The sequence below is a fragment of the Haplochromis burtoni genome, unplaced genomic scaffold, assembly GCF_018398535.1.
Source record: "Haplochromis burtoni strain Fernald_Lab_line unplaced genomic scaffold, NCSU_Asbu1 Contig_71, whole genome shotgun sequence".
Lineage (NCBI taxonomy): Eukaryota > Metazoa > Chordata > Actinopteri > Cichliformes > Cichlidae > Haplochromis > Haplochromis burtoni.
In genome coordinates, this window is record NW_024582432.1 from 1,870,892 (window position 1) to 1,892,834 (window position 21,943).

General features: G+C 38.8%; 1 protein-coding gene across 1 annotated transcript; it reads right to left on the bottom strand.

The window, feature by feature from the left end:
* Positions 1–2,224: 2,224 nt before the first annotated feature.
* Positions 2,225–18,311, bottom strand: LOC102295130 (myosin heavy chain, fast skeletal muscle). The gene is made up of 39 exons (XM_014334027.2): positions 18,231–18,311; positions 17,932–18,159; positions 17,613–17,756; positions 16,224–16,380; positions 16,104–16,131; positions 15,911–16,025; positions 15,734–15,826; positions 15,591–15,654; positions 15,413–15,511; positions 15,214–15,317; positions 14,995–15,133; positions 14,683–14,801; positions 13,165–13,314; positions 12,916–13,086; positions 12,540–12,846; positions 12,366–12,448; positions 12,194–12,281; positions 11,981–12,098; positions 11,786–11,909; positions 10,706–10,842; positions 10,365–10,620; positions 10,040–10,282; positions 9,610–9,786; positions 9,384–9,529; positions 9,209–9,299; positions 8,711–9,100; positions 8,030–8,156; positions 7,832–7,950; positions 7,092–7,288; positions 6,807–6,990; positions 6,537–6,702; positions 6,149–6,273; positions 5,748–6,056; positions 5,461–5,664; positions 3,372–3,497; positions 3,098–3,268; positions 2,807–3,007; positions 2,595–2,726; positions 2,225–2,343 (listed from the first exon to the last, which is right to left on the bottom strand). The coding sequence occupies exons 2-39, from the start codon at positions 18,133–18,135 to the stop codon at positions 2,326–2,328; spliced, it is 5,826 nt and encodes a 1,941-aa protein (XP_014189513.1). The 5' UTR covers positions 18,136–18,159; positions 18,231–18,311; the 3' UTR covers positions 2,225–2,325.
* Between the last annotated feature and the right edge of the window lie 3,632 nt (positions 18,312–21,943).

Genomic DNA, 21,943 nt, shown 5'->3' on the forward strand with positions numbered 1-21,943 from the left:
AGAGAGATACCGGGGCTGCACATTGGTGGCCTGGAACATGGTGAAAGACATTTACAAAAAAATTCTTAACCACTCAAAATCCTTCCACCTCATGGACTTTGATTAAAACCTCACAATGGCTAGAGATGGCATCATCTCTGCACTCCATGACATGGAAAACAGAGCAAAGCAGGCTGAATCCAGCTGGACTCCCAATCAGCTTCCTACTCAGAGTGAAGTTATGTTAATTCCAGCTGTCTGAAAATGACATGAAATTAGCATTTTTTTTTCCTATGTTAATTTCATATATTTAACTTTTTCAGATGGCGGAGTCATGCTCTGTGGAGACTGAAGAGTGGAGTGGTTATATATATATATATATATAAAAAAAAAATAAATATATATATATATATATATATATATATTATATATATATATATATATATATATATAATGGGATATTTATAATATTATATATATATATATATATATATATATTATATATATATTATATTTATATCAAAACTTCCTCATACACTCAACTATGTTCTTTTTCTAATGTTTGGGTGTCTGCTTCTACAGATAAAAAAAAAAGGACAAAGAGGGAACAAAAATGGAGATCAGCCTGCAGACACTTCTGGAGAAAGAAGATGTTTGAAGAGAAATGAATCACAGCAGCTGCTCTCAGATTATTCACGTTTATTAACATACAGTGTGTTTGTGTGATTAAACCAACACGTTTTAACAAAGCTATTGGGGTTTTTTTTTAGAAATAAACTGAAGCGACAGGTACATTTTGAAAGAAACATTATACAATCATATTCACATGAAACTCCCCAGTGCTACATGTACAACTCATATTCTAATTCATTTCAGTTCAGTTTTATTTCTGTAGTGCCAAGTCAGAACAATAGTTGCCAAAAGGCACTTTATATTGGAAGGTAAAGATCTTATAGTAATACAGAGAAAACAGAGAAACCCCCAACAATCAGTTAACCTACAAGAAAGCACTTTGGCGACAGTGGGAAGCAAAAACCCCTTTGAACAGGAAGAACCAGTCTCAGAGAGCGATGGCCAAGAGGCGTTATTATTCATAGCAGCAATCTCCAAATGCAGACTATTACTACTCAGCAGCAAACAAACAGTAGGCAGTGTTATCAATTAGCTGTTGAACTTGTTGAAGTTTTAGGCAAAAAAAAAAAAAAAAATAGCCAAACGTCTTTCTTAGTTCATGAGGTAAACAAAGTTCAAATGACATTACGAATGAGACAGGACAAAAGCTTCTTGGAATTCATCAAGTGCTGGAAAACCAATAAAAAACGTAACCAAACGAAGGGAAAGAGTCTTATTCTGACTCCATTCAGTCTTTCTGATATATAACATGTCAATGTCAGACTTTGGCTTTCAGTCTTTCCCCCAGACAAATTCAATACCTGTAATGATAAGGACTTTAACCTCCTAAGACCCAAATTCTTCCATGGCATGCATTTTTAATTTCTCTTTGATATTTGGGCTGATTGGGACCTGATGAATGTAAAAACAAAGAATTACCAGATTTTTTATTTTTTATTTTTTACCTAATTTTTGTTTCTAAGAAAATTGAGAGCCACATATGAGGATATTCATTTAAAATTTCGATAGAACAGTAGCAGTATAATGTCCTCGTAAGTGGATATCAGGCCCTTGTAGAGCAAAATTGAGTATTTTTGGTCTAATTAACCCAAAATGTGATGTCCACATATGTGGACGCCAAGTCCTAGGAGGTTAAAGCACTGACAATGAATAAAAACACGATCCATGTGTTGTGGAGAATTGAGTGGCACACCTTAATAGTCCATCTTGTAGTAATCCTAGAGCCTTCCGAGGATTAAGTAGATGTAGATGAGGGACAGTGATGAAGATGGCTATTTTAACACAGAATGTAAATGTCACCAGGCCCTAATCTCTGCAAACAGTTGCTCTAATTAGATGCTAACTGCCCACATACATAGCAGTTTATATATAAACCTCTCACTCCTGTGAAACTGATTATCTGTTAGAGTGCTGTCGCTAGCTGGCTAATTAGCACCACAAAAAGAAGTTAGACTTGCTCATGAACACATCAAGGAAAGGTCTCCACTCATTTCTGCTAATATTAAGATATAATATGAAATATTGAGATTGTTGCGTGGGCTGGTGGAACATTGCACTTGATTGTGATGGCTGATATTGAATGCAGTGAAAAAACTAACAACATTAAACAACGTTATGCTTTAAATCACTTTATTCCGCTACAGTTTCACAGCAAAACAACAAATGTTTGTTCATTTCCATTTATGCTAATAAGTTCTGCCATCGCTGGATGTTTTACTCGGATTCTGCAGCCTGAGACAAGAAGAAAAGGAAATAAAATAAAATATATATGTAAAAATATAAAATAATCCACTCTTATTATTCTTTTTTAATTTCCTGCTGCAGTCTCCGTAGCCACTGATGCCCATTCCCAGCGTTTCCATCCATGTTAGGCCACACATAGGCAACAAGTATGCTTTTTTAACTGGTGGTTAAACACAGCTTGATAATGTAAATGTGAATGACTGCAGGAGAAAACAAAATATTCAGGTTTCTAACTTTACCTTTCCAAACTCTCTGCTTTTAGCTCTCATCTTGTTAACCTGGGATTCAGCGATGTCTGCACGCTCCTGCGCCTCCTCCAGCTCATGTTGCACTTTCCTCAGCTTAGCAAGATGAACGTTGGCCTGCTCCTCCTGTAGGAAAAGTCTGAAATTTAGCTACCGAATAATAATGATGAGAATATCAAATTTCTCACTTCACGGGAAGATCTTACCGCTTCTTCATTTTGTCGTTTGTAGGCCTTGACTTTGAGCTGCAGCTTGTCTACGAGGTCCTGTAGTCTCAAAACAGTCTTCTTGTCCTCCTCAGTCTGGTAAGTGAGCTCCTTGACTCTCCTCTCGTATTTCCGGACTCCTTTTATGGCATCAGCGGCTCTTTTCTGTTCAAGTTCCACTTCCCCCTCCAGCTCACGCACCTAAAGTCAGCACTCAACAAATTTAGCATCAACTGTGGTCATCGTTCTAAGTGATGCTTCTCAGGTACTGTTTATGAAAGGCTATGATACCCGTGCTTCCAGTTTCTGAAGCTGCTTCTTGCCCCCCTTCAGAGCCAGGTTCTCTGCTTCGTCCAGGCGGTGTTGCAGATCCTTCACAGATACCTCCAGGTTCTTCTTCATCCTCTCCAGGTGACTGCTTGTGTCCTGTTCTTTCTTCAGTTCCTCCGCCATCATTGCTGCCTACATTTGCACAGGAGGTTAGGTTGATGTTCAAAGTCTACTTTGTCATTGAAAAATGGAAAATGAACGATTGCTGAATAAAATTAAGGATAAAGACATTTACATCGGTGATGGCCTTTTTGGCTTTTTCCTCTGCATTACGAGCCTCTTGGATGGCATCCTCCACCTCCCCCTGCAGCTGGCTGACATCTGCATCCAGCTTTCTCTTAGAGTTGAGCAGACTGGTGTTCTGCAGCCAAATGACAACAAACCAGCTGTCAATAAAAGCGAACTTGTGCTAACAATTCATGCGTGAACTCTCACAAGTTCAACAACATATTTAATTTTATATCAGCAGCCCCATTACCCACCTGCAGATATTTTGTATTTTTTGTATTTTGGTTTGACTGTGTCTGTTGTATGTTTCACATTTTCTGTTTTACTTTGATAGACGTGTATGCTTTGTTAGCGTGTCTAGTTTTCCCTCCCTTGTCTCCTCATGCTTGATTTGTCCTAGCTGTGTTTTCCTCCTGTCTCCTGTTCCCTGATTACTCCACTGTGTATTTTAGTCCTTTATCATTCACTCCGTGCTGTCGCGTCGCTAACGTACACACTCTTACCGTCTCATAGTCTCTAGCCTCTTAGTTCTCTGTTTCCAGTTATTATGTTCGGTTCTCTGTACTTTAGCATCTGAGTTTTCCCGGCACCTTTGTGTTTAACCATCTGTTTCTGAGTCCTGCCTGCCACACAGCACGCACCTTGACATCATTGTTCCCTCTAAGCTGCGCATGTGCGCAATTGCGCACTGCTGGCAAAAAAATTCTAACCTGAATTGAAATTAAAATTAAAACTTTAACAATTCTGTTTTGCAGTGTTAGTCAGTGAGTGACTGGCTGCTCCAGTATGGGATTAGAACGATGCCACCTTATCCCATAGTCCCAGCCAATAATGCGATTCACATTCGTATATATGCAGCTATTCAACGTCGATGACAGGCTATGACAGCGTCCGACTCTGTGTTTTAGCTAGCACCGGTGTCGGACGCTAGCTAAAACTGTGTTGATAGGCCACATAAAACCAGTTATGATAAAAATATCTGCAATGTTTGGTTTTCTTCCTGAATACTGTCGTTGTTTATATTTACTGCGGAAGAAATGGTAAAAAAGGCGTTTTATAAGGAAAACGCTCAAATGTGAGCAAAAACAAAACCACCCCTCCCCCCCTCCAGCCTTTCCTATTGGTAGAAAAATGTACCATGTCGACCAATCAAAAAATGATATGGCAACATGGCGTTTAGTTGATTAGGAAGGGGGAAGTTTTAGGAGTGACAGCAGCGTTTTGAGATGTGAGAGATTTGTGACGTTTAGCGCAAATCTTGTGTAGTTAGTGTGTAGTCTAGTCAATAGTTTTGTTGTGTTTGTCAGAACAATGAGGCGACTGCTGAATGTTACAGGTGTTACAGCAGTGATACATCTGCTGCTGTCAGGCCTGCAGGTATCAGACTGTTGTTCTCCTTCATCTCATAGTGGACAGAAATTATTTTTTGGAGTGGCACAAATAATGTGTGTGGCATCAGATTTGATGCAGAACAGCTGATTGTTCTGTAAATATTTTAAAATGTTTATTTAAAAAAACCCTTGGCTGCATTTTTAGGTAAACAGCAGCAAAAAACTTCATTTGCAAAACTCAGTTACCTTTTTAAAGAAGTAACTATATAATTAATTGCCCAACATTGGTCTTTATATACTGTATTTTGCAGACAGAGAGTTACAGACTCTCTCCCAGACCACAGACTCAGACTCATGATACAAGTCAGAAAAAGAAAAGAAAGTTGTGTTTTTCAAAATTGGAGTTCAAGTTATTTTTGCTTCCAATAGTGTTAACATACTTCACAGGTCATGAACAGGATTTTTTTTTAAATTTTCATTGTAAGTGGGCTAAAGCAGTTAATTAAAAGTAGTCTAACATAAATGCTGTAATTTGATTATTTTAATAAACATGTAACTTGGATGGATTTGATGCTGGCGTGACCACAGTGCACACGTCTGCTGTCGCTCACAGTGGTCCAAGGGACCGCTCAGGGAGTTTGTGTGTTCGCTCAGACACATGAAAAATTAGAGGGAACATTGCTTGACACTATTATTTGCTGATATAGAGAAATATTTCTTATAACTTGGATATATACGAAGAGCTTTTTCACTATTATGAGTTACCTGAGAGTGTAACAGCCCGACTCGCTCACAGGCATCAGCTACTTCCCCTTCAGCCAATTTCCGGCTTCTTTCTGACTGTTCCAGAGCAGCCTGCAGCTCCTCCACTTCTGCCTGTAGCAGGCTGCTCTTGCGCTCCACCATGGCCACCTGCTCCTTCAGGTCCTCCTGGGTCCGCAGAGCCTCATCCAGGTGAATGGTTTGTTCCTACAGAGAGAAAGACGATGTCTAATTTTCCCATGATTAGACATTCATAACAGATGTACTTAAAGTGGCGTTTCATATTCTACTTTGAGGTGGCTTTGTATGTTCCTCAGCTGCTTCTGGGCTTCAGCAGCCTGTCGATTGGCATGGCTAAGCTGTATCTCCATCTCATTGAGGTCAGTCTCCATCTTTTTCCTAATTCGAATGGTATCATTCTTGCTCCGCATCTCAGCATCTAGAGCTGACTGCATTGTCTCCAAAACACGCTGGTGGTTGCGTTTCATCTGCTCAATCTCCTCATCCTTCTCTGCCAGCCGGCGATTGATGTCCCCTTTGACCTGAGTGAGCTCCAACTGAATACGCAAAATTTTGGATTCCTCATGCTCCAGAGAAGCCTAGAGTAAAAAGACTGAACGGTTACTCAGAAGGGAAAAAAGAATAATAAGGTTTGTGTGAATTATGTTTAAAAAAAATCAGATTAGGTCACCTCAGCTTCCTCCAAAGCAGTCTGAATCTCTGTCTTCTCAGTTTCACTTTGCCTCTTAGTCTTCTCCAGCTCATGAATGGCTTTGCCATTCTCTCCGAGCTGTTCAGTCAGATCAGAAATTTCTTCTATAAATGTAAAACAGCATGTAACGCTCAGTTACTGATCACATGAAAAATAATCAGTTATTTTCTAAAAAGGGCGCTATCATGGTAAATCTACTATCTTCTGATTGGCTGCCTCTTGCAAACATGATGTTTAAACAGCAGGCGATCACAGCTACTGTGAGCAATCGATGGATGGTTGGATGGACAGATACACAGATGGATGCATGGATGATTGCATGGGTAAATAAATGTGATGAACCATCTATAAGAAATCATCCACATACGTTGCAGGTTTTTGTTCTCTCGTTTGAGGACTTCGAGCTGCTCCAACGCTTCCTCATAAGAATTCTTTGTTTTGAAGAGTTCAGTGCTGAGGGAGCGAGACTCTCTCTGTACACCATCCAGTTCAGCCTGAGTTTCCTCATATTTCTGCTTCCACTCAGAAAGAATCTATAGAAAACACAAAAAGTAGTTTGTCTAAGGCAGAATCTGTAAAGGCCTTTATGAAATGCTTTGACTCTTAGCAGCAGTGGGTTACAAGATGCTTCAGTTACCTTATCAAAGCTCCTCTGCTTTTTATCCAGACCAGCTGCTTGAGCGTTTGCTCTTTCCACGTCAGCCATGAGGTCCTCCACTTCTCCCTGCAGCCTTTGCTTTGTCTTCTCCAAAGAGAAACACTTGGCATTCACAGCCTCAATTGCCTCCTCAGCCTCCTGCAAACGCTGTGCAAGCTTTTTCCTGAGAAAGTTGGGAATCCATAATAATGGCAATTTTCTTACTCTATAATTTTTTTTTAAAAATCTACATATGTACGGTATGTGTTTGAGAAAAAGTCTCACTTTGCCTCTTCCAATTCATCATTGCGCTGGATGGCATCAGTCTCATACTTGATTCTCCACTGAGCCACTTCACTGTTGGCCTTGGACATTGCTCTCTGGAGCTCAGCCTTGGCCTCTTGTTCCTCCTCATACTGCTCCCTCAGCAAATCACAGTCATGACGGGCAGATTGAAGAGCATGGGACAGGGCATTCTTTGCCTGACATGGAGGCAGATTTGGATTTTTATTTACAAAACTACACATAGAGGGTCAAATAATCCTGTCACTGTAAGCATTGGCAAGTTCAATGTTTGTTTGTTTTTTAAATATAAAGTACATTTATTAGCATGTTAGTTGGAAACATTTGTGCAACAAACTAAAGCTTTTAAAGTTAGTTTTATAATATAAGGACTAGAAGCCGAACGATTGCATTGCTCCTTTTCCTGTTATTAGCTTTAGCCTAGTTACATTTAGCTTTTTAACTTTGGACACAGACAGACTGGTTTCTGGTCTTGTGCTAATTATCCACTAGTAAACAAACCTATTCTACAAAACGTCTGACTTTTCCTTTAAAACCAGTGTAGCAACCAGTTCTCCACAACTGTTAAAAAAAATCGAACTGAGTCAACTTAGGGGACCAAGATGATGAATGCACTTCTAACCTTCTGAATGAAGTTAAGTTAAGCTAATCTAAGCTATGCTAAGATATAGCATAACTTAGCACTAACGTAACAGGTACTGTTTGGCACGGTGGAAACAAACCTTTATTTCTTCCTCAACCTGTCTCTTCAGTTCCTCGACTTGCTGGGTAAAGGCAAGCTTGGACCTCAACATCTGAGAGAGTATTGCTTCTTTCTCCTCAAGCAGACGAGAGAGCTCACCTGTTTGAGAGGGTTCAGAAAATAAGGCATAAAAAACAAGAGCACTTTCACTCCAAAAACCTTTTAATCAGCTGCTTACCATTTTCATTCTGAAGTCTTGCCTTTTGAGCATTTACTTCAGTGATCAGATGTGTGTTCTCATCATGTTTTGTTTTGTATTCACTCAGTTGGTCTTCCAGAGAGCGGCACAGCTTTTCATAATTAATCTGATAATATGGATAACAGTCTTATTTGTATTTCTAACATACTGATTATATGCAAGACACAATCCACTAATTGCTGATTACATTTTGAATGCACTATTCCCACTTTACTTTCAGAGGCCAAACTTTTTTTTACCAAAATTGGTATCTTTGTATATATAATGATACAGCAAAACATGATATCAATTTGGGAACTTTAAACAGTGAGGGAACAGTTGATTAGGAGTCAAGATGTGGGCAAAAATGAGCAGAGGTAAAGAGCAATTAAATGTCAAATGACTGTTACGTCCAGATGATCAAGTCAGATTGTCTCTGTAGTGTAAGTGTAGAGGTCCTTCTAATTTGAATGCACACAACTCTGCCCTCTGAGGTCCAAGTTATACACTAATTAGATGATAACCCTAACTCAGTTAGGGTTATGGCCACTTAGATCTCAGAAGGTTAAATGATCTGCTGAGATTAGTTGCAGAAAACACATGGAACCTGCATCATGTAGGTAATGGTGATTTTGTATTATTATATGTGACATTCAGTATGAATGTCTTAACTTAGCTTACCTTTGCTTTGACCATGATCTCCATGTTGCTAGACAGATCATCAGTCTCCATCTTGTACTCACTCTTCTCCTTTTCTAGCTTCTGCTTGACTCTCTGTAGATTGTCAATCTGCGCTCCCAGCTCAGCCACACTGTCAGCGTGCTTCTTTCTTAAAGCTGCAGCGATGGCCTCGTGGTGTAGGGTCGATTCTTCGAGGTCTCGTCTTAATTTCTGAAACTCAGCCTCTCGCTTCTTGTTCAGTTCTACTTGAGCGGCCGTGGCTCCTCCAGCCTCCTCCAGCCTCTCACTGATCTCCTCAAGCTCTCTGGAAAGATCAGACCTTTGCTTTTCCACCTTGGCCCTAGCAACACGCTCAACTTCAAGCTCTTCCACTAGCTCTTCATTGCATGCCTTGTTAAAGCAACAGAAAAAACCATTAACATTCACTGACTTCAAGATTTCAAGATATTTGAAAAAAGAAAAGAAAAAAAGAATTCACTAGATTTCTGCTGTAGGTACCTGAAGCTCCTTGATCCTCTTCTGACATTGTACAGCTGCACTTTGCTCATCCTCAATTTTTGATACAAACTGGCTTAATTCGAAGTCTTTCCTGTTGCACAAAATCATATCTATTTCTATAAGCAAACATTAGAAGCTTAAAATTATACCTAAACAAAGATGTGCCCATCCATACTTTTTGAGATGCTCCTTCAGCTGTTGATTGCCATTTTCCAAATCCATTATGGATTCCTGAGCAAGTTTCAGATCTCCTTCAAGCTTTCTTTTAGCCCTCTCCACATCCATTCGAACTTTCTTTTCTTGTTCTAGAGAGCCCTCAAGCTAATACATGGGGATATACACATTATACATGATGTGTGATTTGAATTTTTTAAAAACAACTACTGGCTATATAGACTTACATCATCAACTTGTTGCTCCAGCTTGATCTTAGCCTTGGTTAGAGAGTTGACTTTGTCTTCTTCTGCTTGCAGATCATCTAGTGTCTGCTGGTGGACCTCTTGGAGGGCCAGCTTCTCCTTGGATAACTTAGCAATAGTGTCATCAAGACACGACATTTCTTCTGTCAGATTCTTCACCTGAATGTGTAAAACACGTATCTTAACCTTCTGAGGTCGAAGTTGTCATCAGTGATGACCCTAACCGTAACTGCAACTCTAATCAATCAGATTGCATAATATATATATATCTATTTTTTTTTTTTTATTGTTCTTCTAATTGTGGCAATCGGAAAACAAACGAAACTGACAAACACATGATAAACTATTTATGTTTTTTCAAAATGGGTCAATTTTGCCTTCTTTTAGGGTTAGGTGACCACCAAAAACACACCTTGTTTTCAGTGGCATGCTTTTCTTTCTCCACTTTAGCCAAGGTGAGCTCCAAATCATCAATATCCTTCTTCAGCTCAGAGCATTCATCTTCTAGCTTCCTCTTCTTGGCAGTCAGTTCAGCGTTCAGCTCCTCCTCATCCTCTAGTCTCTCACTTAGTTCTTTGGTTTTAGCCTCGAGCAAGATCTTGTTCTTTATCAGTCCCTCGCATCGCTCCTTGGCATCTGCCAAACTCTCACTTTCCTATTTAACAAAAATCACATTTAGCATTTATGCAGACTGCACTCTACTTGTGTATTGCAAAATTCATAGTTTCTCTCCTCACAGCTTGAATCTGCAGACACAAGTCGTTCTTTTCCTGAAGTAGAGAAACCATTTTGGCTTCCAGCTCCTTCTTCTTAGCCTCAGCTTTGGCTAAATCCTCCTTACACTTGGCAAATTCAACTTTCATCATGGCCATCTCCTTCTCCGTCTCAGCACTCCTCAAGAGTGGCTTGATCTTAAAGTAGAGCTTCATCCATGGCCAGTGTTTCACATTCATGAAGGAGCGAATATTGTACTGAACGATATAAATAGACTCTCTGGAAAGAGGTGGAACAAAAAGTTCTACTGTATTTAGTGTGCTGAACATTGACCTTGAGTTTACTCTGGTCTCATTTTAATTACCTTCTCTCCATCATTTTCTGAAACTCCTTCCTTCTGAGAAATCCACGGCACAAAGCCTGAGTAATTGTGATAAGAGAGGCAAGTTTTTCATCCCTCATCTCTTCCAGCAGACCCAAAAGTCCTGCTTTGAAGAACACCTACAAAAGAAAAGAAACATTTATCTGTATATCTCTTAAAAACTACAACACTATGTTCAGACCCACTGTTCTCAATAATACTAAAAATGATTGGTTACAACAAACAACATAACAGTTCTTCACTAGTACTTGGATTACTGTTGCTGACTACAGTTGAAGACGATGATGTTGGAGTTTGTTTGACTGTGGGGAAAAGTTTGGTACTATCAAAACAATGATCTGCTTAGTGGTATACGAACATGAGATGGGAGTAGCTGGGCTAGCTAGGTAGCAACAATTGAACTAAGTGGACAGTCCCCCTACTCTTACGTTCAATGTGGGATAAATACTGTCCGCCTTCCAACAGTAAGTTTCAGTTTCACCGTATGTTAGGGTGACCAACCGTCCTCTTTTCCCCGGACAGGTCCACTTTCCACGTTCTGTCCGGGGGGATTTTCGAGATTGATGAAAATGTCCGGGTTTTTCTATGGGCCCACAGAGGACCCATATGTGTGACGTCATCCCCGAGCTGCTGCTTTGTGAATAGCTGTTCTGCCTTACAGACGGGACACAGCATGCCTGATGATGTTTAAAAGATGCCAAAGCGCAAGTGCAGCTTTTCAGACGAACTGCAAAAGAAATTTCCCTCGCACCGTCCCGTAATTTTTCTTATACAGATGAGGCCTTGTTTCTGTACCATTATTTAATTCCAGAGGTTTTTAAGTAATTTTTTTGCACTTGTTGACTTGTAAAAGCCTATATGACATTTTTTATTTCACCATTTATTAACTGCACAGAGAAGGCATTGTTTAAATATGTTAAAATTTTCTTGAAGCTAACAGTATTATTAAAGTTCTTCATGACAGGGCCAAGTGTCCTCTTTTTTGGAAATCAAAATATGGTAACCCTACCATATGTCATTTCGAATATGGCGAAGCCTTCACTTACACTCAAAATGAATTACCTTGGTATGTCCGAACTTATACTGTGTGTGATCTACATCGATAGAGCCCAAGAGCTTCTCGGAAGCTTTCTTGTTGTCAATGAATTGTCCTTCAGGAATCACACTGGCATTCAGTACTTTGTACCTAAACAAAGAAATCTCTTATTACACACAATTTTTAAAGTATTCTCAGAAAAACAGACTTTTGTTGATTACCTTTGCTTGAAATCCCCATACAGGATCCGACTGGGAAAGCCCTTCCTGCAGATCCTGATTCCTTCTAACACACCATTACATCTCAGCTGATGGATGACCAGATGGTGTTCCATAATCCCTACAAGTCAGGTAGAGCCACACTGTCTTTAGGCTGTATTCAGGCTGCCATACATACAGTACAAGTAAAATAGTCTGAAATGTCACGAGGAATACCTGGAGTTTTAGTTTCATTTGGGATCAGGCACCTAACAAAGTGAGGATGGGTGCTCCTCAGGTTTGTCATTAGCTTTCCCAGATTCTCCTGTTAGAAATGATCAGTGATGATTTATTTTTTCAATCAGAACATTTTTTCAGACTATTGTTGATCAGATTTTCAGAAAGTTACCCTAAAGAGGGCTGACACAGTCTGGAACGATGCGCCCTTCTTCTTTGCTGCTTTCTTAACACCACCACTTCCACCTGTGTTTTCTTCAAAATAATCATTGTTTTTATTTATTTAGAATATTAAAAACAGGCCATTTTAATAAAGAATAAAATATTTGGTATTTCATACTCCTACCCTCAGAAGAAGCATAGTTAGAATAGAGGAAAGCCAGTAGTTTCAGGCTGGCTTTCTGGTAGAGTTGGACGACAGTCTCATTCAGCGGGTCCTTGTTTTTGTCTAACCAGCCTGTGATGCTGTAATCCACAGTCCCGGCATAGTGCACCAAAGAGAAATGAGCTTCAGCCTTGCCTTTGACAGACTTGGGCTTCTGAAAGTTGCTCGATTTTCCTAGATGCTGGTCATACAACTTGTTTTTAAAGGTCGTGTCTGAAGCCTTAGGGAACATACACTCCTCTTCAAGGATGGAAAAGATGCCCATTGGCTGTTGAAGATAGTGAGTCAGAAAATCCTGCTGGGATCACAGGGTCATATTGCATCTGAATAAACAAACCTTCTCAATGAGCTCGATACAGGCAGCCAGGTCCATCCCAAAGTCAATGAACTCCCACTCGATGCCTTCCTTTTTATACTCCTCTTGCTCCAGCACAAACATGTGATGGTTGAAAAACTGTTGCAGTTTCTCGTTGGTGAAATTGATACACAACTGTTCCAGACTGTTATACTGCAAAACATGGAATTTACTGTAGAGCTTATTTATTTTTCTACAAATAATCAGATGGACCGTAGAAAGAAAACTTACATCAAAGATTTCAAATCCAGCAATGTCCAGGACTCCAATAAAGAACTGCCGAGGTTGCTTCGTGTCAAGCATCTGATTAATGCGGAGGACCATCCAGAGAAACATCTTCTCATACACTGATTTGGCCAAAGCGCCAATAGAGTTGTAGACCTGTACATAATGACATTTTGTAGATTTCAACAGCAACTTTAATATCATCATGTTGTAAGGTTGTTGTGTGCAACACACTTCAAGACAATATCTATACACAGAGCAAGATTACTGTTAATTTGATAAAACTATGTTTGCTAGATGTTTAACTTATTTCACATGCCATTTTTAGTCCAGACGACACGTGCCTGCCGTCCTCTTTGATTAACACAAACTCCAACCCTGAGCTCTCCAAATACATACAGTTGTCATTTCAGAATGATCTACCAGGTCATAACAATCAGGGAACCAGAAAAAAGTAATTCTAGCACACATCAAAAACAATTAACCCACATTTTTCCAAGATGTTATTTCCCCCCCAAAGTACAGGATTAGATGTCAGAGTTCTCAGGACTGTAAGGTTAGAGTTTCTTGCTATATTCTTTTTTTTGGCCTTTTTTCAGCTTTATTTGATAGACACAGTGAAGAAATGACAGGAAAGCGGGGGCAGAGAGAACGGGAAAGACATGTGGCTAAGAGCCAAGGGGTGGACTCGAACCCAGGCCGGGCACTCTCAGTCATATGGCATGTGGTTGCCCACTCAATGTACTGAGCTAAGCTATATTCTAGCATCAACACAACTGATGGATTCAAAGACATTAAGCGTTTGACAAGGCTTTCCTGTCATTTAACAATAAAAATGATCAATACACAATATGAACCTCACAACGCTGATTAAGTTAGTGCCAATAGTTTTTCAAAAACCTGTACCAAGGCAAACACTGAAGATAAAGCAGATAAGAGGATGAGACTGAACATATAACACCTGTTCTTAAACAGCTCCATTAGCTTCAAGTTCACCTCCGTGTCAATTTCAAGATCCTGCTTCTTAACGTCAAACCGCTTCATAACCACGCTCCCCCATATTCATTTGATCTTCTCCATATGCCCTCAGTCCCTCGTACACTCCGCTCTTCTTCAGCTTCCCTTTTGTTTGTTCCACCTGCTCGACTGACTTCCATACGACTCAGAGCCTTTAGCTGTTCTGCCACCAGATCTCCGGACTACAAACTCTCTCTCCACTTTTATAATTGCACCTTAAAACCCTTCTATTCACAATTGCACACCCTTCATCATGATTCCGTCTTAGTCTATTTTTACCTTGTTGAGTTTTTATACTTGTTTTTTATTTTTTTATTTTTTATACTAATGTAAGGTGACCTTGAAGGTCTTTAAAGGTGCCTATAAATAAAATGTATTATTATTATTATTATTATTATTATTATTATTATTATTATTATTATTATTATTATTATAGGATGAATTTCCACCTGTGCACCTGATATGAACTTTTCTATGTGTCCGTTAACACTAAAATTTGCAAGTTACCTGCTGAACAGTCTGCCCTTTGGTCACATACTCATTGCCAACCTTTACTCTTGGATAACACAAAGCTTTCAGCAGGTCTGCAGAGTTCAGACCCATCAGGTAAGCTGCTTTGTCAGCCACTTATCAAAGAAAAAGAGAAGAGAAGAAAAAATAAAGGCAGAGTGTGATAAAAGAGGCTGAGATTCTAAGGTTTGAAAAGATTAAAATCTATATTTGCATATACCAAAAACAAACGATAATGAGCACAAGAGATATATATTTATATCAAGATAAATAAAATCATTAAGGTGGAACATTATGAATAACAATTACCCTCCGTGCCGTCTGGCTCTGCCTGCTCCTCTCTCTGCTTCTGCTTGAACTTCATATTCCCATAATGCATCACGGCACCTATCAGCTTATAGATGCCAATCTTCTCCTCTCCAGTGAAGCCCAGGATGTCGATAGCACTCTGAATGCACATGAAAGTAGAGCTGATCTAAGAGCAAAGTTAGCAGTGATGGAAAAGCAGGAAATGTTCATCTGACTTACATCAGTGGCCATCAATTCTTCACTGTCATCAATACTCGCCACGCTGATCTCCCCCTGGCTGACAAATGGGTAGTCATAGGGGTTGGTGGTAATGAGGAGAGTTTCTGGAAAGAAAATAACAAGCCCTCAGTTTGGTGTCTTGCACCATACACACATTGTGTATATGACTTTGTTGCAATGCTGTCGTTTCTTGTGTCACCTATGAGCTCAGGCCTCTTGTTGGACATTATCTGGTAGAAAATATGGTAACTCCTCTCTGCGGCCAGTTGAAATGTTACTCTGGATTTTTCCAGTAAATCTACCAAAAACACACAAAATTGGCTTAAATAAAGAATACAACAAATTCTGACAAGATTGTATTACTTATTAATACCCACAAGTCTCAATATCAGCAGAAGCCAGCTTTCCTGTGGTTCCAAAGTGGATCCTGATGAATTTGCCCTGAAAAATGAAAGAAACGTTATCTATGGAGAGCAAAAGAAGACTTGGAATTAAAATAAATAAAAAAGTCTTCACTTACAAAGCGTGAAGAGTTATCATTTCTGACAGTCTTGGCATTTCCAAAGGCTTCCAACAAAGGGTTAGCAGAGATGATTTGATCCTCCAGATTCCCCTTAAGTAAGACAATGAACAATGTAAAATATTAAAAATACAGACAAGGCAGCTGATGAATAGTCCATATATATTTAAATATTACCTGTAATTTTCCAGTGGCAGCAGCATCTTTTTTCCTGTCCCCGGAGCCTGCGATTGTCGCAAAGTACTGGATGACACGCTTGGTGTTGACAGTCTTTCCTGCACCGGATTCTCCACTACAGTACATAAAGTACAATCAGAAATCTTTAATCAACAAAGACAGGCTGTTGTACAATCTTTTAAATGCAGCTTACGTGATGAGGATGGACTGGTTTTCTCTATCTAAAAAAAACCAAACAAACAAAAAAGCAAACAGTCATGTTAGAGAGGTGCACTGGATTACATAAAAATGGTAATATAACTTTTAAGCTTACCAGTAAGCATCGACTGATATGCATTGTCGGAAATGGAGAAGATGTGTGGTGGAGCCTCCTGGCGCTTCTTACCCCTGTAGGCTACCACCACTTCCTGGTTGTACACTGGGAGCCACTTGTAAGGGTTCACAGTGACACAGAACAACCCAGAGTAGGTCTACAACCAAAAGCAACATCTGTGGTCAATATAAGCTTATTAGCTTTATCTGACATAATAACTATTGCTTTTTAATTAGTCAGCCTGGTGAATTTAGTCTCAAAGGACACCATATATTTATGTTGTTGACCAGGCAGCTTAGGACACAGGTGACACTGATTCTCACGACACAGGCTGTGATGGGTTATAAGGACAGGCGAGTAAGTGGTAACTATGAAGTCTTAACTCCAAACTCAGAAGCAGTATATAAACAACATTTTAATTTAATTGGATTTTCTCTTTTTGTGTTGTTCTGTATATGGTTCAAATGCATTGTTTTCTTTTTTCTGGTAAATAACACTGGATAGTGGATTTTAGAATATGAGATGCTTTAATTCATACAGTGATCTGTCATCATTCATTAGATGACTTAAGTAATGTAATTTTTATATTTAAACATATATTTTACCTGGATGTTGGACTGGCTGCTATTTTGTAAAATTCCGTCACTTAAAACTATGAGTATTGGACAAAATTAGGCCAAAACTGGGCCATATTATTTAAACGCTGAGGCTAACTATATTTATACAGGTGTTTTCACCTGTATTTTTGTCATGATCCTGGGCCTAACTTTGTGTTTTTGAGCTTTTTGAAGTTCATTTCTTTGTTTTCCAGGTGTTCATAGTTTTGTTTACTGTTCTTTATTTATTCTTGAGCATTCTGGGAACTTGTAGTTCTTGTTATATGTTACTCTTAATTTAGAGTCTAATTTGTTCCCTCATTGTTTATTGTTGTTGTCCTGTTGTGTGTTCCTGCATGGTGCAAGTCTGGACTCTGAGATCAGCCCGAATGACGTTTGCTTTTTGCTTGAGTCTGTCTGCCAGTGAACTTGCATTTGGCCTGCAAATCATGAAAATTTCAGTGAATTTGTAAGAGTTTGTTATTAGTTTGAAGAACATTTTAACATTAATTTATGTTTAGTTTCATTTATAACACTTCCTGAAAAAGAGAATAGGCTCACTTGTCCAGGAAGATACTCGAGGATAGATTTGGATATACACTTCTCTAAACTTTTTCTATAACCTCAAAGCATTAAAAAAAAGACAAAAAGAAAAGAAAAAGTAGCTACTGTCAGACCAAATAAACCCTCAGCTGACTGCACCTCTGCTGTTGGTCTGCATGCTTCAGTTGAGCAGCAGCTTGTCAGGCATTGTCTGGGAATGACCACAATATCTAAACGGTGCAGTACTCACATAGATCATCCAAGCTGCGTAACGCTCTTTGAGGTTAAACAGCACAGCCGCCTCATTAAGGTGTGTCATCATGGCCATGTCCTCAATCTTATCAAACTTGGGTGGGTTCATAGGGAAGATTTCATCTTCCTTCACTGTTACAACCTGTGAGAAAGTAAGAAAGACATCTTCATTAAGAAATATATGAAGTTAGAGCCTGCTCTCTATATCGCTTCTGCAATGTAAAGTACATTAAAAAGCTCATCAGTGGACAATCTAAATAAAATGTGCCATTGAGACCTATAAATCTCCAGTATAGAGATACATGGAGCAGATGTACCTGTCCTGACTGAGTTTTAACAGTCGCCTTGCCATCCTCTTTGCTTTGCAATGTGCCTTTAACAAAGAGCTCCTTTGGATCCGCCACAAACACTGCAGTTTTGGCATCAAAGGGCCTGTTCTGAGCTTCAATCCTCTCTCGTTCGGGTCTCCTCAGATATGGAGCGGCCTCCCCAAAAACAGCCATGTCAGTGTCTGAACTCATCTCTGCAGTGTACACCCCAGGGGACTAAAAGATCCAGGGTTAATGTTAGAATTCATCTATCAATGAATTTGATCATCATCCTGATCAAATCTTACCCCAGAAAATCAGCGTATGGCTCCTTCTAGAGACACCTGAATCAAAGCTCCTGCTGGTTAAGTCAGTAGCCGTCACAGCCAGAAGACAATGAAGCAGAAAAAAGTACGAAGCGTTGGCGCTTACTGCTTTTATAAGATGCATTAGCATAGACAGCAAACAACTATATTTAGGTCAAATCCCCCATTGAACGTGGGTGGAGGAAAGTGATTAGCTTGGCATGTGATGTCATGCAGATGGTGCTGAGCTTTTGTTATAAATCCGTGCCGTGGAGCAACTGCAGCTCAAGAAAAGAATGAATGCCAAAGGAGGGTGACCTCTGCCAGAGATACAGCTCACACAGATGATAAACTTTCCAAGTGTTTGTTATCTTGGGCACTGATCTCCAAGATTATAACTGGATTTGACATTAAGGATGTGTCTAGACTTAAAAGCAGCTATTGAACAATTTAAGCTCAAAGAATGCATTTGTAAGCCAGTAATAGTTGGTGGTACACAAAGTTATTAAACGCAAAGCAGTCACTGCTCAAGTCTAATCTCATTACTGAAAATTCTGTGAATTTTGATTTTATTTTACAACTGGAATGTGTATGTGCAATACACTACAATAATGCAAAGAAACCCCAACAATCAAATGACCCCCTATGAGCAAGCACTTGGTGACAGCAGGAAAGAAAACCTCCAGCAGAACCAGGCTCAAGCCGCAATCTGCAAATATAAGCATCGCCTGCTACTTACTACTACTCTTTATTCTTCTTAATTCATATGGAAGCAGTGAGGGTTACTTTTTTTTAAATTAAATAAATAATGAGATGGTGTAAAATGTTTTGCTAATCTGAGGTTGTATTTATCTAATATTCAGACGTGATAAGGACCAAATGATTTTATTATGTCCTTATGAATAAAAAAAAGATGGTGTCGTTTTTTTTTTTCTGTATCCAATTCAAGACATTGAGAGTAAAATACTGTAAGCTAACTTTTTACTTATGTGAAATTTTAAAATGATTTGGCACTGCTCATTAGAACACATAGCTGACTGAAAGATCTGTCATTTTCTACGATTTCTATTGTGTGTGTGTGTGTGTTTGTGTGTGTATTAATTTTCCAGTTTCAAATGAACATGAGTGTGATATCACAAATTTTCTCACAAATAAAGTCATGAAACAATTACATAAAAAATGTGAAACTGTGTTTTACAAGGTTTTATTTTATGTCCTGATTTACTTACATTCCTACATATTTCAAAAATTCATATGGTGAATACACTTCATATGTCATGGCAAGGATTTCTGTCTTCATAGCAATGTAACAAAATGCATTTTTCACTACCTTATCTCCAAAGCTTATTGTTTTGAAATGTACCATTAATGGTGCGCCGTGACACTTCTGATAGTCATGACAGGCTTATAAATAAAGTCATAGCTGATAAAGCCCTCAATAGAAATTCCTCCAGGATCCTTCTGGGATGGCTTTAGAGATCACAGTGGACTAGCGGTCACACTAGAGAATCTGAGACTTCTTTTTTTCCTGTCCCAAAGAATCATGTCTGAGGGACACTTGATGACAGATGCAACAGAAACAAAAAAACCAACCCAATGTCACTTTAGTGCAGAAAGAGGTTGCCTTAGCTTTAAAACGTTTTTGTTAAACCTTGATAGTTCATTAAAAAATGCAAAAAAGTTTTCAATGACATTTTATTGGCTATTAAAAAACCTCATGAAAAATATGTCAATTCTGGCTGAGATTAGAGGGCATACAGTGGAGGATATAATTCTTTAATCTCCTGCTAAATTTTTGCTTTTGCTCACAAAGAAATGAATAGTCTCTCATTTTTATGGTAGTTTCATTTTAATGGATAGAGACAGGATAGCAAGCACAATTGAGAAAAAACACATGACATAAATGTTATAAACTACATGAAGAACTACAAGTTCTTTGTCGTCAACTTGACCCGCTGTGTTTGGGGGAAGAGAAATGCTGAGTATGACCTAAAGAACAATATCGCCACAGTCAAGCACAGAGGTGGAAACTTCCTTTGAGTCCTTTTTCTGTTAAAGATACAGGATGATTTCATCACATCAATGTTATAGAGAATCTATGGAGGGAGCTCCCAAGAGGCAACCAAGAAAACTAAAAGATTTGGAGTTTCTGTAAAGAGAAGTGTCCCAAAACCCCTCTAGTGCACCAATCTAGTGACAAACTACCGCTGTGCTTGCCAACAAGGATTTCTCCACAAGTCATCTTTTGCTTGGGCATGCAAATCAATGTATAACTTTTATTTTTAACTAAGTTGTGCTGGGCAACTTCATCTACATCAGATATGTCAACATTTTACCATTATTGGTATAATGTTTCTGTATGCAGGCAGATGGTGCCAGGCGTTTAATCATGCCCAGGAAACAGGTCATAATAGGCTGTTAAACTGTCACTTATTTTAAAAACCAGTGACAGCATCATGAGAGAGAGATTAGATGGATATAAATTGACAAGTGAGGTGCTAAATCTCGAACAAGCAGCCAGTGAACCCAGGTATTAGCTGCCCCTTTCTTAAATATGCACTGTTTCAGGAATTAATCAGGAGTGAGATATTCTTAGGAACTGTCCTCAAAGGGACAATGATGCCACGGAGATTATCACCACGGCCACAAACTGCCTTTCATTTGGCTTTATTATAACTTGTATGTATGTTATTGAATACCTGCTTCAGAAATTTTAAACGGCACCTTATCTCGAGTCACAGAGGGAACAGCTGAACACAGTGGATTACAACCAGAGTTCATTCTAATCTTTAATGCAACAGATGGCAAAATCTCAGGGCTTATGAGTTAATGTCAAAACAAGTTCAAGTTGTCTAAATAAAGAGCTGCAAAGGAGAGGTCATTAAGTTTATTATGTTGGTGTCATTTGATGGACATACTGATTTGCCAAGATATCAAGAAAAATGTTTTTTCATGAATCATTTATTGAAATGCTGTGAATTTTTTTTTGATTGTGTGGTCATAAAAAAGCCCTTTGGAGCTTTGAAGCAGATTTTAAAAGAGCAAAACTGAACTAAGTTTGACACAATTTATTAAAATGTTAAACAAATTTCTTCCAGTCAGAGAATGCTGCATATAATTGACTTTTTGCTTGTTGCATAAAGTTAAAAGATTAAAACTATTAAAACTAGTTTTATTAGATTTATTCAGGTTGTAAATCATGTTTTTAAAAAGTAACTAAGTACTTTAGAAAATTAGTAATCAGTAAAGCAACGGGATTACTTTTGGGGGGAAGTAATCAGTAATTAGTTACTGATTACTTTTTTCAAGTAACTTGACCAACACTGGTAGTTTGGAATACCTCATACCCTTCCACTGAGATTATTGTTGACGAATAGCTTTCAGTGCAGTAGCTCTCACATGCTGTGTCAAGCCCTTTTTCTGTCACTTTACAACATGGCTGTCGCACACTGTTGATGTTCTGTAGTTTTTTAGGCCTGCCACTTCTTCTTTTGTCCAGTTTTTAAGGTATATTTGTTGGCTAATAGCCCCTTGGGAATTACCTTGTTCATACAAAAATACTATATATATCTGTCAAGGTGTTATCTTTGACATTTTTCATAGATTCAATTAAATGGGACCCAGTCATGTATTTTTGCCACAAGTAACAAAGTACCTGAATACATCATTTAAAAATGGTTCTTTGCGAAGTTATCTGTCTTGAAAACTCCATCCAT